The sequence below is a fragment of the Schistocerca cancellata genome, chromosome 3 (genome assembly GCF_023864275.1).
Source record: "Schistocerca cancellata isolate TAMUIC-IGC-003103 chromosome 3, iqSchCanc2.1, whole genome shotgun sequence".
Taxonomy (NCBI): domain Eukaryota; kingdom Metazoa; phylum Arthropoda; class Insecta; order Orthoptera; family Acrididae; genus Schistocerca; species Schistocerca cancellata.
This window is the reverse complement of record NC_064628.1, coordinates 287,684,854-287,701,435: the sequence shown is the minus strand read 5'-3', so window position 1 is coordinate 287,701,435 and position 16,582 is coordinate 287,684,854. Positions and strand designations below refer to the sequence as shown.

General features: G+C 43.2%; 1 protein-coding gene across 1 annotated transcript in view; it reads left to right on the top strand.

Annotated features, from left to right (window-relative positions):
- LOC126174966 (brefeldin A-inhibited guanine nucleotide-exchange protein 1) overlaps positions 1–16,582 on the top strand; it is a 264,490-nt gene that overhangs the window by 120,582 nt on the left and 127,326 nt on the right. Inside the window, exons 12-14 of the mRNA XM_049921435.1 lie at positions 6,407–6,566; positions 7,154–7,311; positions 10,507–10,748. Coding sequence (XP_049777392.1) covers positions 6,407–6,566; positions 7,154–7,311; positions 10,507–10,748 — 560 coding nt within the window. The remainder of the gene's footprint in view (positions 1–6,406; positions 6,567–7,153; positions 7,312–10,506; positions 10,749–16,582) is intronic.

The window sequence follows — 16,582 nt, the reverse complement described above, 5'->3', positions numbered from 1 at the left end:
ACAGTGATGGTGCTACATCACATGTCCTATGCTCTGAATTTCTACTGTCACTTGCTGGCAAAATAATGTGATGTGAGCTGTGATTGGCTGACAGTCACATTGTAATCTTGATTTCAGTGCTTTGGAAATTAAAGTGCTGTGTTTGGGAAATTCATATTGATTATTTTGTACTACAAAAATATGCAGCATATATGTTGCTGTACATCAAACATCTTTCCAGAACACATTAATCTTTTGCTGTGTTTCTTTTCCTTAAGTGCCAGAATTGTATAAAACCTTTCGCTTTTGGTTCGTATGGGCAGCTCGGAGGTGCTAGAAGACTGCTGGTCTCGCACGCGTCGTGGAAGCAAAGCTCGCAATTTGCAGCGTTGTTGCCAGAATTTTTCGGGGTCCATTGGTTTGGTGCTGAGTAGACTCTGTGGCGTTCTCAACTGCAGATTTCTAGACCTGCATTACCACGTGGGGGGGGGAGGGGGGGGGGAGGATTTGTAGGACTCCACTTGGTAGGTCAGGGGTACACTACACAAAGGAAGCAGCTACTTGGGTAGCATCGTACACATGAGGGTTTTTTAGGCTAGGTGGTAGTTTGAGGTGCTCTGATGAACACTCGCCAGTCCATTCACAGCAAGGGAATTGAAACAACGTTCAGAATAAAGACACTTTGACTGTCACAATTTTTTCAGTAAACTGTCAAAGTATTCAGTGAAAGTTCTCATGCTCAAATTATTCTTGGAACTAAGAGCTGGCTGAAACCTGAAGTGGAAAGCATCTGCAATATTCAGTGGGTTGTGGAATGTTTATCGGAAAGACAGATTAGAGGCCATAGGAGGGGGAGTGTTCATTGCATTGACCTCTATTGAGGTTGAAGTTGAGTGTGACAGTGAAGTCATCTGGTCACATTTAACAGGTGTAAGTGAACCTAAATCAATTGTAGCATGTTTTAGCAGCCACTTGATTCGGCTGTGACAGTTGTAGTCACTCAAAGAAAGTCTATGGTCAGTAGCATGTAAATAGCCAGATCACGCAGTTCTAGTTCGAGGCAGCTATTACCTGCCAAGTATATACTGGGATGTCAAATTGCGGGGGGTACAGGTGGACACTCATGCGAAATATTTTGAACACATTTTCTGAAAATTGTGTTTAGCAGCTAGCTCAGCAGTGTACACACAGTGGAAATATCTTAGACCTTGTAACCAAAAATAGGCTGGACCTTATCGACAATGTCAGTATAGAAATGGGGATTAGCAATCATGGTGTCATAATAGCAACTATAATTACAAAAGTCTAGAAGGCTAGGAGAGTGTTTCTGCTAGATAGAGCAGGTAAGTAGTTATTAACATCTCGCTTAGACAGTGAATTGGCATCACTTAATTCCAGTGAGATGGATGTAGAGGAGTTATGGGCAAAGTTTAAGCAGATTTTAAATCACGATCTGGAGAGTTACGTGCCTAGTAAGTGGATAAAGGATGGAAAAGATCCATCGTGGTTTAACAATGAAATGCTGAGAAAGGAGAGGTTGTTGCCTTCTTGGTTCAAAAGGGGATGCACAAATGACAACAAACGAAGGCCAGTAGAGATTCATGCGTCTGTGACAAGATCTATGCGCAAAGCATACAACAATCACCACTGTCACATCTTAGCAAAATATCCAGCAGAGAATCCGAGAAAATTCTGGTCATATGTAAAATCGCTTAGTGGGTCAAAGGCTTCCATTCAGTCCCTTGTTGACCAGAGTGGTGTGGCAGTTGAAGGTAGTAAAACAAAAGCCGAAGTTTTAAATTTTGCCACACGTGGTAGCTGCGCAGTCTGAGGCGTCTTGTCAAGGTTCACCTAGCCCCCCCCCCCCCTCCCATCCCCCCAATCAGAGGTTGGAGTCCTTCCTCTGTAAGCCTAGGGACTGATGACCTCAGCAGTTTGGTCCCATAGAATCTTACCACAAATTGCCAAATTTTAAATTTCACATACAAGAAATTTTCACACAGGAAAACCGTATGAACATATCGAAACTTGACCATCGAGCAAACTCCTGTATGGATGACATAGAAATAAGCATACATAGCATAGAGAAGCAACTGAAAGATTTGAAAACAACTGTGTCAGCAGGTCTGGATGGAATCCCAGTTCAATTTTAGAAAGAGTACTGTATGGCATTGGCCCCTTACATAGGTTTTGTTTATCGTGAGTGTCTCAGCACAAAGTCCCAAGCGACTGGAGAAAGGCACAGGTGTCTCCAGTATATAAGAAAGGTAAAAGAACGGGCCTGCAGAGTTGTAGACAAATATCCCTAACTTCTGTGTGCTGCAGAATCCATGAACATATTCTCAGTTTGAATACAAAAACTCTCTTGAAACTAAGAAGCTTATGTCCATGAATCGGCATGGTTTTAGAAAGCATTGTTCATGTGAAACTCAGCTTGCCGTTTTCTCACATAATATACTGAGAACTATGAATGAAGGGCAACAGGCAGGTTCCATATTTCTAGATTTCTGGAAACCGTTTGACACAGTGCCCCAGTGAAGGCTGTTAACAAAGGTACGAGCATATGGAACAAGTTCACAGATGTGTGAGTGGCTCAAAGACTTCTTAAATAATAGAAACCAGTATGTTGTCCTTGACAGCAAGTGTTCATCAGAGACGAGGGTATCATCAGGAGTGACCCAGGGAAATGTGATAGGACCGCTGTTGTTCTCCATATTCATAAATGATTTGTCGGACAGGGTGGGCAGCAATCTGCAGTTGTTTGGTGATGTGCTGTAGTGTTCAGTAAGGTGTCGAAGTTGAGTGACTGTAGGAAGATACAAGGTGACGTAGACAAAATTTCGAGTTGGTGTGGTGATTGGCATCTAGCCCCTAAAAGTGGAAAATGTTAATCCAGATGAGTGGGAAGAACAAACCTGTAGTGTTTGGATACAGTCTTATTAGTGTCCTGCTTGACACAGTTAAGCCATTTAAATATCTGGGTGTAGCGTTGCAAAGCTATATGAGGTGGAACAAGCATGTGTGTGTTAAGGAAGGCAAATGGTAAACTTTGGTTTATTGGGAGAATTTTAGGAAAGAGAGGTTCAGTTGTAAAGGAGACTACATATAGGATGCTGGTGTAATCTATTCTAGAGTTCTACTCGAGTGTTTGTGATCTGTACTGGGCCAGACTGGAGGAGGAGATTGTAGCAAATCAGAGGTGGGCAGCTAGATTTGTTAGGTTTGAACAAAACTTAAGTATTACAGGGAGGCTTCAGGAACTCAATGGGAATCCTGGGTGCGAATACGATGTTCTTTTCAAGAAACACTATTGAGGAAATTTAGAAAACCACCATTTGAAACTGACTACCAAATGATTGTACTGCCGCCAACATACACTGCACGCAGGGCTCATACGGAGGGGTACAGAGAGTTGTTTTTCTCTCGCTATATTTGCGAGTGGAACAGAAGGGGAAATGACAAGTAGTGGTACTGCCACACACCGTATAGTGGCTTGCAGAGTATCTAAGTAAATGTAGATGGTATACGTAGATGTAGATTAATAAGTTTACAGTTCCGAGGGAAAGTATACTGTCATTTAATACAAGGACTATGTATTTCCACCTGGAAAATGTGTGTTTTCATCCGGAAAAGGTGTATTTTTAACCCAGAAACAATTTGTGTGTGTGTGTGTGTGTGTGTGTGTGTGTGTGTGTGTGTGTGTGTGTGTGTGTGTGTTCGCAAATACCTCCTGTTATTCTTTATTTTATTATGTGAGTTCATAATTTTCATATTTTTCTTAATACAGTGTGACTCCTTGCCACTGTTAATGTGTAATGTAAACCATAAACAAATGGTGAATGTAATCATGGGTACTTAATTTTGCTGTTTTCCTTGTAATGTTTCGTTCCCAGGGGAAAGTATTATTCTTTTTTATTATTATACAATTTTGTGAATTTCATATTTTATGCCATTTTTATTCTTTAGGTATTTTTTACAGTGTTTTCCCTTTCTTTTTAAGAAGGACCTCTATACATAAGGGGAAATCTTATCAATGCTAACTCAATTTGCATCTATTTAAAGCTTAGTATTGACCTTTATTTTTAATGTTTGACACACCTATTTGGGAAGCGAGCATGAGAACTGCATGTCAGGGACAAGATACTACCTATATATTTTAAAGTTACAATCTGTAAATGTTTCTTACATTATTATTTTAAACTATGTACTGCAATTTTTTGATTGTAAAATGCCCTGTGAATCATACTGTGTACTGAAACCGGTAGCCAGTAGGCAAGATAAGAAAATGTAACTATAACCTAAAACAAATACTTTTTTTCTGATTGTTGGTTGCTGTTCATATTGGCAATACGGCAGACATGTATGAATGAAGGTTGATAAAACTTCTAGTTACCAGTTGGCAGTAGACACAGAGGTTAGGCTTTTGAAGGTAAGGTAAACATAGTGAGTAACAGAAATGAAAAAAGAATCAACAAAGGGTTGAGAAGGCAAATGGGAAGCAATTAAATTGCAGGTGGTGCATTTCAGTCACTGTACTACAGTCTATACTGGTCCTGAGCTCTATCTTGATGCTCAACGCCTGACCGTGGTCCCCCAGTTTCTTGGGTATTCCTTTTGACAAGAAGCTTACGTGGTTGCCCCATATCCACCCTCTGAAGATTGGCTGTTTCCATAAACGCTGTGTCCTCCTCTGCCTTGCCTGCACCTCTTGGGCTTGAATCATTCAGCTCTTCTCCGCCTTTATCGGGTCTTAGTTCTGTCCCGTCTGGAAAAAGGTTGTCAAGGTAAAGGCTCAGGAGCACCTTCCACGTGCTCCTCTTGGACCCGGTGCACTATCGTGGTATCTGTTTGGCCACCTGTGCCTTTTGCACTAGCCCTGGTTGGGACAGCCCCTCCCCCCGTTTCCAGTTCGGCAGTCGGAACTGCTCCTAGCCATCATTATTTGCTCTTTCCCTGCTCACACTTCCTATTCTATCCTTTTTGCAGCTTTGCTTCTCTGCTGTGATTTGCATTCTCTCTCCTTGTCCCGTTCCCCACATTCTCTCCCGAATATTCACCCCCCCCCCCCCCATTTCAGTTAGTTCCTTGGCCCCGGATTCAAAGGGATCTGTTCCGGCGTCTGAAAGCCTTCATAACTCCGCTAATGTTCCATCTTTTGTTGCACTCGCTCTTATGGGAGTTTCGGAATGCTATTGTTTTTTACAGTGACGGCTCTAAAATCTGCTGATCACATGGTATATGCCTTCACATTTCCTGCTGGCATGAAACATCATCTCATGCCTGCCATGTATGGGGTGCTTACCACACAACTGATGGTCATATATCAAGCCCCGTGCTTTATTAAATGGTCCTCCTCCACCCGAGTTTTGTTACGTATGGATGATTTACCTTTAGGCTATCACCTGGTGTTTTTCCCGCCACCCCCTCAGTCTCTGCCATCCATGACCTTCTCTCCAATTGTGACCATTCTGCATGTTCAGTTGATTTCCTTTGGGCTTTCTTGCCCCCCCCCCTTCCTCCCCTCTTCCCCCCCCCCCTCTCCCCCCTCCGTCTAATAAACTTTGTGCAATTAAGGGTCTCCCACCACATGGTATTCTTCCCCCACCTCTCCCTGTGGGAATCAGCCATCCTCTGCTGTGTTCATATCAGCCGTACCAGGTTGACCCAAGGTAAAGGTCAAGGTGGCCTTGCATTGTTCCGTCTATCCTGGGTTTTTCTGTGCAAAAGTGGGTTGTTCTCCCAGATTTAAGTACCTCAATTTCCTTCTGGAATTGGAGTCGGGTAGTGTTGATGTTGGTTTGAGAGGCCTTTGGCCTTGCCTCCACCCTGACCAAGTTCCCTACCCCCCCCCCCCCCCTTTCCCTATGTTTTTTCTGGTCTTTTGTGTAGTTCTGTTTCCCCTTGTCTTGTGTTAGTTTTGTGTCTCCTTCCCATGGTGTTGTCCACATTGTTTCACAATCGTGGGATGGTGTGGGGAGCGGGGTGGGTTGCTGGCTGTGCTGGAATCCCCTTGTGTGTAGCATCTTTGGGACATCCCTTCTCTTGCCCTTCTCTTCTCCCCCACCCCACCCCTCTGGCTCCTCCTTGTTCTTTACTCTTCCTGCCGCTGCTGCATTCCTTTTGTCTCTCTTGTATGCCCATTAAGTATTTGTGGCAGGTTCACTACATACCGTACTGTTTTTGAAGAAACAAGGGAATAAACTGGATGCTGAAAAGCCATCAAAAATTGTATGTGAAACAATGAGAATGTAACTGTATTTTTTATTTTTTTAATAATCTGCTTCCTTCAGTTACATTTTCCATGTTGTCGGTTAATATACCCTCCAGGTACAAAAATTAATTACAGAAGATTATAGTTTTTATACTTTTTTGTTTGTGCATATTGTTAGTGCATTCATCTGTAACACATCCTTCCTCTTTTTTATAGGTTTAATCGCAAACCGAAGAAAGGCATTCAGTTTTTACAAGAGCAACGATTATTGGGGAGTTCTCCCATGGAAATAGCTGAATGGTTGCACAGTGATGAACGCTTAGATAAAACTGGGATTGGTGACTTCTTGGGTGACAATGATGATTTAAGTAGAGAGGTGAGTCTTTGGACATTACTCATTCATTGTAATGTTTTGACATTGTCTTAACCACTTCAGAAAAAATTCAGTTACAACTCAAGTGCATAGGTGTTTCTCCTAATAAGCCAGGTGTTTCTTTTTCCACGCATACTATTAGTTTGGCTGCACTGCCTGTTTAAATTTTATAGTGTAGAGCTGCAGCTCCTTTGCACTCCTCATAACCCTTCAAGTTGTATAAAAAGCAGCAGAAATAAATAAAGTTCATTTTCAAGTGTCAAAGCTGCTTATAATTTAAATTCTGTTTCTCACAAAAGAGTGGAAATTAATCACTTTGCTACATTGTTTGCAGTTTGGAATACTAAAATACATAGTTTTTCTGTAATATAAAATTCAGACAATGAAACTATAAGTAAGACTTCAATAAAAAAGGAATAGAGTAGGCTAATTATAAACTCAGATATTTGTAATATAAAATTTGCAGTGATAACATTGATTGTTAGTTTCCTCACAATACACTTGAAAACTAAAAATTTCCCTGTTGTAACTGCCTTGCATTATAAACCCAGTATGAAGGATGTTATTTAAATATTAGAATTATTTTGCAGGTTATGTATGCATATGTTGACCTAATGAACTTCAGCAACCGGGATATAGTATCTGCTCTTAGATATTTCCTTGAAGGCTTCAGACTACCTGGTGAAGCACAGAAGATTGATAGGCTAATGGAGAAATTTGCCAGCAGATACTGTGAATGTAATCCAAAGTATGTATTGTAGTGATGTACAAAATTATCTTAAAAATAAAAATACAGTTAACTATTTCCTCCTCTGCATAATCTTCTGCCCCCATGACATAAAATATACTGGCAATGCCAATTTTGCTCATAACTAAGAGTTATAGCATATCTTCTATTTTATATTGTCTTCTTTCCCAGTCAAATTTTATTTTGGAATTTTTAAAGTAAGATAATACTTCTGGTTGCCCTCTCTCCCATCCCTCTCATCTGCCATATCCTCATTATCCACCCTAGCTAAGATCTCTCTTCACTCTGCTCACACTGCAAAAGAGAACTCTCTACAAAACTAATTTGAAAGCTCAGCTGGTTATTGTCCTCCTATGCATATATGTTTCCTCCCATATATTCTGCTTGGCAGCCTGCTGTGTCTGTTTTCTCAATGCCCTGCACATTCTAAGTGGACCTCCTTGGAACTGGACTGGGCACTCCTTCATTAGTATCAATTCTTAATCCAGTCGTAGCTGAACAATGGATGAATCCTATATTCACCTGCATGACAGTTTATTATATGTCACCTTAACAGTATTCATCACTATGGAATCTGCTTGGATGCTGGTGCTTTCCCCATCAGTCCACTTACGAGCCTCTGTCTGGTGGAAGCTGCCAAATTACTGCTGTTTTCTGGCGAGATACGTATTGTATGCTCCCATTTTTTATTAAGTTTCTTGGCCAACAATAAGAGGCATGGTGTGCTTCACTCTCTGCCCCCCCCTCTCTCCTCCCCCCCTCCTACTTCCCCCCTCCCATGGACTTCACTACAAAAGAACACTACTCTAGCTTTGATCATTTGCTTGACTTGTCTGGAGCTTTTTATGCAGGATGAGGGAGCACCTCCTTTCAAACCAATTACTCAGAGTGTGACCATGGTACAGTATACGCCTTTCTTCCATCAGTGAAGAGGTCTTCAGGTGCCATCCTTTAGATCAGTGTTTGATTTTTACTGTTGAGCTGCTAGCCATGTATCAGGTACTATTGCACATCTAGCAACGTGGCATCTAAATCTGTCAAATGCTCAGATTCCCTCGGTGTTCTCCATAGCCTGTTTGCAACTTAGACATACGTGTCACACTTAGTCCAATGGATTCGGAAATGTCTTTATTTGCCCACTGATGGTTGGATTAATGTCATTTGTATGGGTTCCTAGACATGTCAGTGTGTTGGGCAATGAGGCTCTTGATGCTGCTGCCTACATTGCAGCTCAACTATTTGGGACTTTTAGCAGTTCTGTCCCCTCATATGATCTCAGCATTGCTATATGCAGGAATATTTTATCACTCTCTTATGAACAGTGGTCATATGTCCGTGGGAACATGCTGGAAATTAAATCCATCCCTATGGCTTGGGCAGCTTCCTCTCATCCATCTTCTCATGAAGAGATAATTTTAAATAGGCCACATGTTGGACAATACCTTTTCCACCATCATCATCTGTTACGTGATGACTCCGCAGCACTTGTATTGAAATACCGATGGTGCTTCACTTCCTATCCCAATGTCAGTTTCTTAACTTCTTACACTTTAATGTGTATTTGTCATCTGAGCTATCCTGGGTTTGAGCAGATACAGCAAAAGATGTAGAATGTGTTCTAGTCTTTAACTGCTGTAGCAATGTGGTGCAGGAGATCTAAATTCCAAGCTTGTACTGTGATTGCCTTGAAATTATTACCAAATTATGTCTTAAAAAAGGAGTGTCATCGTAACTGTTCAGTTTACCTTTCAGCTTTGTTTATTGTCTTTTAACAAGTGTTCCAGGTTCACTTTCATGATTCATTATAGTTTTACCCACCTACTAATGCCATTTTGGCCCCTGTGTGTAGACAAACTTAAAGAAGCATGGAATCCTTTCTGTAGAAAATGTCCTGTTTTAAGATATGACCTGGACACTTCTGTCCTCACCTATTTTGAGCCCTAAAGTAAAGCATTAAAAATTAAAAAAAAAGGGAAGAAAAGTTGCATGTCTGTCAGGTGTTACACACACCTATTATTTGTACTGTCGAATAGTGATCTATCCTGATGTATTTCCTACCTTATGTCCTTAATTTTTTTATATTCTCATATTTATGTTTTTTATGTATTCGTTCAAGAGGGCATTTTCCTTATGTCTGTAAAAAGTTAAAATGCAAATTTATTTAATTATTAGAATGCTGGTGTACTGGAATATTGTTCCAGGAATTCTGTAGTGTCCTATAAAATCTAATTCACGAATTAGCAGCTGAATAAAAATATAACTGCAGGATTTTTATTTATACAAGGATAGTCTGAAAAGTTTCCAACCTTAACTTGTCAACAAAAGTTGAGGAGTTCAGTTGTGTGTGCCAAGTAAGGCACTCCCAATATTCCAGACATTTTGGAAGTGCAGTTGTTGTTCGATAGTCATTGTAGTGAGTTGATCCGTGTATTTTTGTAAAAGTGGACAAAATTGAGTGTCAAACTGTAAATAGATATTTGTTTTTGAAAGACAGTACACCTACACAAATTAAACTTGAGTTGCACACAGTTTATGGGGCTCTGTACCGTAGTTTACCACTGTGAAATTTTGGAGACCTGAATTTAAACATGGCCATACCAGCTTGAGTGATAATAGACGTTTGGGACAGCCAACAACTGCAATCACTGAAAATAACATTGCCCAATTTCACCAGAGAAGTGTCGAATTAAGGTGAGAGAGACAACAGAGACTATGAGCGTATGTAAAGAATGTCTTTGTCACATATTGATTAAAAATTTAGGGGTGGGGAAGCTGATTGCACACTGTGTGCCATGATTGCTCACTGTGTGCTGTCTCACACCTCAGCGGTTGTCGTGGTGAAACTCCACAAATTTCAGTTTCATTTGCTTGATCACCCTTCTTACTCACAAGATCTAGACCCAAGCAGCATTCTTTTGTTCCTTTGGCTGAAAGTTGTGCTCGAGGGCAGAAATTTTAGTCACATGATAAAGCCATCACCCTCCTAAACAGCTGTTTTGCAGAGAAAGGCACTAGCTAATATTTGGATGGGTTAGAGACAATTGTATAGACTTACAATGGGATCATGTTGAAAAATAAAAATATATTTGAAGAAAAATGTGAGATTTCTTTCATTGTTTAGTAACTTTTCAGACTACCCATGTATTTTCAACAATTTTATTTTTCTTATTTGTGATTTTTCTTATTTTTCTCCAGCAATGGTCTTTTTGCTAGTGCTGATACTGCATATGTATTAGCATATTCTGTCATTATGCTTACCACAGATCTTCATTCACCCCAAGTGAAAAGCAAAATGACTAAAGAGCAGTACATTCGGCTCAACAGAGGTATTAGTGACAGCAAGGACTTGCCTGAAGAATATTTGTCAAGTATCTATGATGAAATTGCTGGTCATGAAATAAAGATGAAAGGAACTGTTAACAAACCGGGCAAACAGTGTAAGTTGTTAAAAGACAGCTTTCTGTTATCTTCATTAATAATTACGAACTTCTGTTAAGATTAATGTAGCTTTATAGATACTAAAGTGACTGCTAACCAGTTAACATGTTTGTGAATTTTACGTTAGTGCTGTATAAATGTGTTTTTTATGAAGGGTTATTTTTATTTCACATTGCTACAAAATGGATTTTCAAACACTTACTCAAAATCTATAAATCCCGGACGAAGTTGTAATTCCTATTCATTGCTTCATTCTATAGTTTCCTTAATGACTTGTAAATGGTCAATAGTTCTTGCACCTAACAGCTGTGAAGATTGTTCTTGTTGGATTCTTTCCCCAACTGAAGTCAGCTGTCAGTTCTATTATTGAACAGGGTGGTCCATAGTTGAGGAACCACATTTCTAAAACAAAAATAGGAGTAAAAACAGATATTCAGAGTCAAGGAGTGTGGAATGGGAGAGATGGAAAACCTGTAAGGCTATTTTTCAAGCGGAAAGGTCATGTGACACATCAAGCAGATAGAAGAATCAATGGTGGCTTTCAAATGAGTTTAGCTGTATTGATTTGTGAGTTATGTCGTATTTTGTGCAGGACAAGGCAAATGCTGGTGATGAAAACACACAGAGACTTCGGGATGCACTTGACATGTTGTGCGGCACATTGTAAGGTGGTTGTTAATTGCTTCAGCCACTTCTTGTGGAGTTGAGCCAACCCAAGTATCAGAATGTGCGCACAAGCATCAACAGCTTACTCACAGAGGTGTGTAAGGTTTCTGATTTTCACTGCATACACTGAGTCACAGGTTTAAATCAAACAATGGAAAATCCAGGATGGAATGTAACAATACTGGAGAAGGAAAGTTGCCACTCACCATATAGTGGAGATGCTGAGTCGCAGATAGGCAGAACAAAAAGATGTTCACACTTAAAGCTTTCGGTCAATGGCCTTCGTCAACAATAGACACACAAACGCGCGCGCACACACATGCAAACGCAACTCTCTCACACGACTGCAGTCTCAGGCAACTGAAACCACACTGAGCAGCAGCACCAGTGCATGATGGGAGTGGTGACTGGGTGGGAAAACGGAGGAGGCTATGGCGGGTAGGGGGAGTGATAGTATGGTGGGGATGGCTGACAGTGAAGTGCTGCAGGTTGGGCAGCAGGCAGGGGAGCGATGGGGAGGGGGAGGGGGAAGTAGCAGAAAAGGAGAAAAATACAGAGAAATTAATAAAAAATTAAAAAATAAAATAAATAAAAAAAAGACTGGGGTTGGTGGTGGAATGGCGGCTGTGTAGTACTAGCATGGGAGCAGGGAAGGGGATGGATGGGTGAGGACAGCGACTAACGAAGGTTGAGGCCAGGAGGGTTACAGGAATGTAGGATGGATTGCAGGGAAAGTTCCCACCTGCGCAATTCAGGAAAGCTGGTGTTGGTGGGAGGGATACATAAGGCACAGGCTGTGAAGCAGTCATCTAAATGAAGGATATCATCTTTGGCAGCATGTTCAGCAACATGGTGGTCCACTTGTTTCTTGGCCACAGTTTGTCAATGGCCATTCATGCAGATAGACAGCTTGTTGGTTGTTGTACCTAAATAGAATGCAGCACAGTGGTTGCAGCTTAGCTTGTTAACCACATGGCTGGTTTCACCAGTAGCCCTGCCTTTGATGGGAAAGGCGATGTTAGTGACCGGACTGGATTAGGTGGTTGTGGGAGGATGTATGGGACAGGTCTTGCATCTGGGTCTGTTACAGGAATATGAGCAATGAGGTATGGCATTGGGAGCAGGGGTTGTTTAAGGATGGACGAGTATATTGTGTAGGTTCTGGACTCCAGTCCCATCACTAACATCACCTATCCCATCAAAGTTAGGGCTACCTGTGAAACTAGTCATATGGTCCACAAGCTAAGCTGCAACCACTGTGCTGCATTCTATGTAGGTCTGACAAGCAACAAGCTGCGTGTCAGCTTGAATGGCCACCAACAAACTGGCCAAGAAACAACATCCTGTTGCGGAACACGCTGCCAAACATGATATCCTTCATTTCAGTGACTGTTTCACAGCCTGTGCCATATGGATCCTTCCCACAAACACCAGCTTTTCTGAATTGCAATACATCCTACATCCCCGTAACGCGCCTGGCCTCAACCTTCATTAGTTGCTGTCCTCACCCATCCAGCCCCTTCCTTGCTCCCATCCCAGCACTACACAGCTGCCGTTCCACCGCCACACCCAGTCTTTTTTTAATTTATATTATTTTCTTTTTTATTTATTTCTCTCTAGTTCTCTTCTTTTCTGCTACCCCTTCCCCACCTCTCCCCTGCCCACTGCCCAACCTACAGCACTTCACTGTCCACCATCCCCACCATACTATTCCTCCCCCTCCCCCTCCCCCTCCCTGCCCCAGCCTCCTCCTTTAGCCCACCCAATTGCCACTCCAATCATGCACTGGTGCTGCTGCTCACAGTGTGGTTTCCGTTGCCTGAGACACTGTGTGTGTGTGTGTGTGTGTGTGTGTGTGTGTGTGTGTGTGTATTGTTGACAAAGGCCGTGGGCCAAAAGCTTTAAGTGTGAAAATCTAATTGTTGTGCCTATCTGCGACTCAGCATCTTCGCTATATGGTGAGTGGCAACTTTCCTTCTCAAATGTTGTTAGTCACAGGTTTGTTTGAACCTCTGAAGGTGGATATCAAATAGGGATTTCCAGGACCTGTATAAAGTAATGAACCTAAGAATATACTACAGCCCCATAAATGTCTCTCCAGTAGGAGCTGCAACAACAAGATTAAGCTAATTACTTACATTTGAGAAGTCATTCTTCACAAACTGCATTGGGTTTCACTGAAACCCTAATACACTATGTGATCAAAAGTATCCGGACACCCCAAAAAACATAAGTTTTTCATGTTAGTTGCATTGTGCTGCCACCTATTGCCAGGTACTCCATATCAGTGACCTCAGTAGTCATTAGACATCGTGAGAGAGCAGAATGAAGCGCTCCGCGGAACTCACGGACTTGGAACGTGGTCAGGTGATTGGGTGTCACTTGTTTTGTACATCTGTACGTGAGATTTCCACACTCTCAAACATCCCTAGGTCCTCCCCCTTGCGGGTTCGGGGGTTAGAATAGGCCCGCGGTATTCCTGCCTGTTGTAAGAGGCGACTAAAAAGAGTCTCCAACATTTCGGCCTTTAATGTGATGGTCCCCATTAAGATTTGACCTCCATTCTTCCAAATTCAACAGAAGTACGAGCCTTTTGGGGAAGGACACCTTACGTGGTGCACCATCAGTCTTCTGTGCCCTAAGACCTTGGCACTCTTCATCATCTTGGCGTCGTAACTGCACCCACCATCCCTCATTTTGGGTATACACACCTGATGGGTTGCGTAAGTTACACCCTTAATGCATCACCATCCGCACCCACAATAACTATGCACTTCCCACGGCAACCAAAATTCAGCACGGTAGCCAGCCCGTTGTGGTGGAGTCGTCATGTACCCTCTAGGTTGTAGCCCCCTGACAACACAGGGATCGTACTGCCGATGCCTGAGCTGACACCTCCCCACGTAAGCCAAGGAGTAGATGCCTGTCTCTCTGGGGCATTGGGACTCCTGGCAATGGCCATCCTGCGGCTGGTTGGCGCTCGTGAGGAGACCCCCTGTTCAGAGTGGGTGGCATCGGTGCGGATGACCTGCAATGAAGTGGATGAAGTCTCAATCCGGTGGTCGAACGACCGCCAACGTCTCTAAGCGCAGTAAGGTAGAATTTAATGCTGTGACATATGACCCCAAATCATTCCCTTCCCTAGCCACACCATGGGAGTTGACGTAGGCCTGCGGACAAACAGGAGCCGTATTCACCACGATACTTTGTGTGCAGCAGAACTGATTGGGATTCATTTTTGGGGACTAAGCCTCTCTTCTTTGTGAACAATCTTGAAGATAAGTTTGGGGAAGTGGTATCTCTTTCAAAAATGAGGAGCGGTGCCATCCTGATACAAGCAGCTTCATCTGCACAGTCGTGGGCATTACTTGCGTGTGAGAAGCTCGGTGACATACCCATTAATGTCCCTCCCCATGACTCCTTAAATATGGTCCAGGGGATTATCTTTCATAAAGAACTTCTGCTACAGTCTGATGACGAGTTATGGGAGAACCTGGCACGATGAGGTGTACACTTACTCCATCGTGTCTTTAGAGGGCCCAAGGATAATAGGGGATCGCTACCGGTGCTTTCATCCTGCCCTTTGAGGGCGACTGCTTGCCCGAGAAGGTCATGGTCATGATCTATCAGTGCGATGACAATCCCTATGTCCCACCCCTATGCGATGCTTCCAGTGCTGGAAGTTCGGACACATCCTCCCCAGACGCCCTGCCAGCCCCACGTGTCGAGATTGTGGATGACCTTCGCATCCCAATTCTCCATGTGCTCCGCCTCCCACCCGTGTTAACTGTGGGGAGCATCATTCTCCCTGCTCGCCAGACTGTGCAGTCTATCAACGAGAGCGGAAGATACGAGAAATTAAGACCCTGGACCGTTTAACTTACCAAGAGGCAAAGAAGAAGCTAGAACGACTCAACCCCACACCTATGTTGAGGAGTTATGCTGCTGTAACACTGCCGCCACCAGTTCCTGCAAAGGATCCTTTCTCAGTTGGCCCACAGAGCAGTCAAGTTACGCCTGTCCCACCGCTGGTAGGGGCCTCTCCATCTTCCACTACTCCCAAAATACCCAGTTTGGGAGCAGTGTGCCCCGAACGTCAGTCCCAACCTCTCAGCCGGAGAAGCGACAACCTTCTCCAGCTACTCAGCCAGAGAAGCAACGGCCTCCTCCGTCCTCACTCGTTCGCAAGGGTTCCCTTGGGGGAGTCGCTTCCAAGGACTTTACCAATGTCTCACAAGACACTAGCCAGTGGCTGAAGAAGTCACCAGCTGCTGGTCAAAGGGCTTCACGCTCTTCCTCTGTTCCTGACAATATGTCAGGAAAGCCCTCCCAGCATGCCAGCATGCGAACCCTCCACCCAAAGACAAGAGAGAGAAGAGGAAGCTCTCTAAGAAGAATAAGGACCCGGTGGTTCCAACACCACCACTTCCTGTCAGCTCAGCCTCTGAGGATGAGGTCGAGCTCTTTGCGTCCCCTGATGACCTGGATCTCGCCATCTCCTCAGAAACGATGGATGTTGAGACGTTAGTCACTCAGTCGGTGGCAGCATGTGGCCCTGTGAAGTAATTTGCCTTTTCAGCATCTTCATGCCCCTACAGGACATGCTTTGTGCAAACCTCCTGTGGAATTGTGGCGGTTATTTTAGCCATCTACCTGAGCTACATCAGCTTCTAAGCATGACACCTGCTTTCTGCATTGCCCTCCAGGAAAACTGGTTCCCGGCAATGCAGACCCCTGTCCTTTATGGATACAGGGGCTATTACTGTCACCATAGTGCTTACAATAGTGTGTCAGGTGGAGCCTGCGTGTATGTCCTGTAGTGTTCCTGTGCCCCTTCAAACATCATTGGAAGCTGTGGCATTGGTCACTCTTGGCTGATGCATGGTCATCTGCTGCATCGAGAGGACCCCCCCCCCCCAATTGTCGATGTGATGCAGTCATGATGGTGGCCCATATGTTGTTGGAATGTCCTCTTTTAACCGCCCTCAGGCGAACTTTTAATCTCCTTGGTGATTTATCGTCTCTTTTAGGTGACAATGTCTCTATGGCACATTGGGTTTTAAGTTTTATTCGTGCAAGCGGCTTTTATAAGTCCATCTAATTTTGTTGCGTCGCCCTCTTCTGTGCTGTATATTTTACTTAGTTTTGTGGTGTAATTTGACTCCAC